The 416-nt window shown below is 63.0% G+C and overlaps 1 protein-coding gene across 1 annotated transcript in view; it reads left to right on the top strand.

Annotated features, from left to right (window-relative positions):
- LOC107181787 (collagen alpha-1(III) chain-like) overlaps nucleotides 1-416 on the top strand; it is an 18,255-nt gene that overhangs the window by 1,114 nt on the left and 16,725 nt on the right. Inside the window, exon 6 of the mRNA XM_015558546.1 lies at nucleotides 63-95. Coding sequence (XP_015414032.1) covers nucleotides 63-95 — 33 coding nt within the window. The remainder of the gene's footprint in view (nucleotides 1-62; nucleotides 96-416) is intronic.

Genomic DNA, 416 nt, shown 5'->3' with positions numbered 1-416 from the left:
AAGAGCCTGGGGAGGCCTGAGAGGGGATCCTGGGTCCCTCACCTGCTCCCCAATCCTTTCAGGCTTTGGGGGAGGCATGAAGCCCCAGAAGCCAGGTGAGTCCTGCCACAGTCGTGTCTCTGCTCATGTGCCCTCTGAAGCCAGCGCACCCCACTCACACCCTGTGTCTCCCCATGATCTGCAGCCAGCGGGGCCTTCTGTGGGGCAGGAGCCCAGGCTTCTTAGAGGGAGAGGGTGGGTTAGGGACTGGGGCAGGGGCTTCATTGGGGGGCAGGGGGCACAGAACTAGGTGCCCTTTATTGGGGAGATGGAGGGTTGGCCTGTGGCCTGAGATGGGGAGTGAACCCGCAGAAACCAGGTGAGGGAAAGACCCCCCACACCCCCGCCTCTTCTCTGAGGCTGACTGACTCTGTCCC

This window comes from Myotis davidii, unplaced genomic scaffold, assembly GCF_000327345.1.
Source record: "Myotis davidii unplaced genomic scaffold, ASM32734v1 scaffold1334, whole genome shotgun sequence".
Lineage (NCBI taxonomy): Eukaryota > Metazoa > Chordata > Mammalia > Chiroptera > Vespertilionidae > Myotis > Myotis davidii.
The sequence above is the reverse complement of the archived record's forward strand: the minus strand, read 5'-3'. Positions and strand labels throughout refer to the sequence as shown.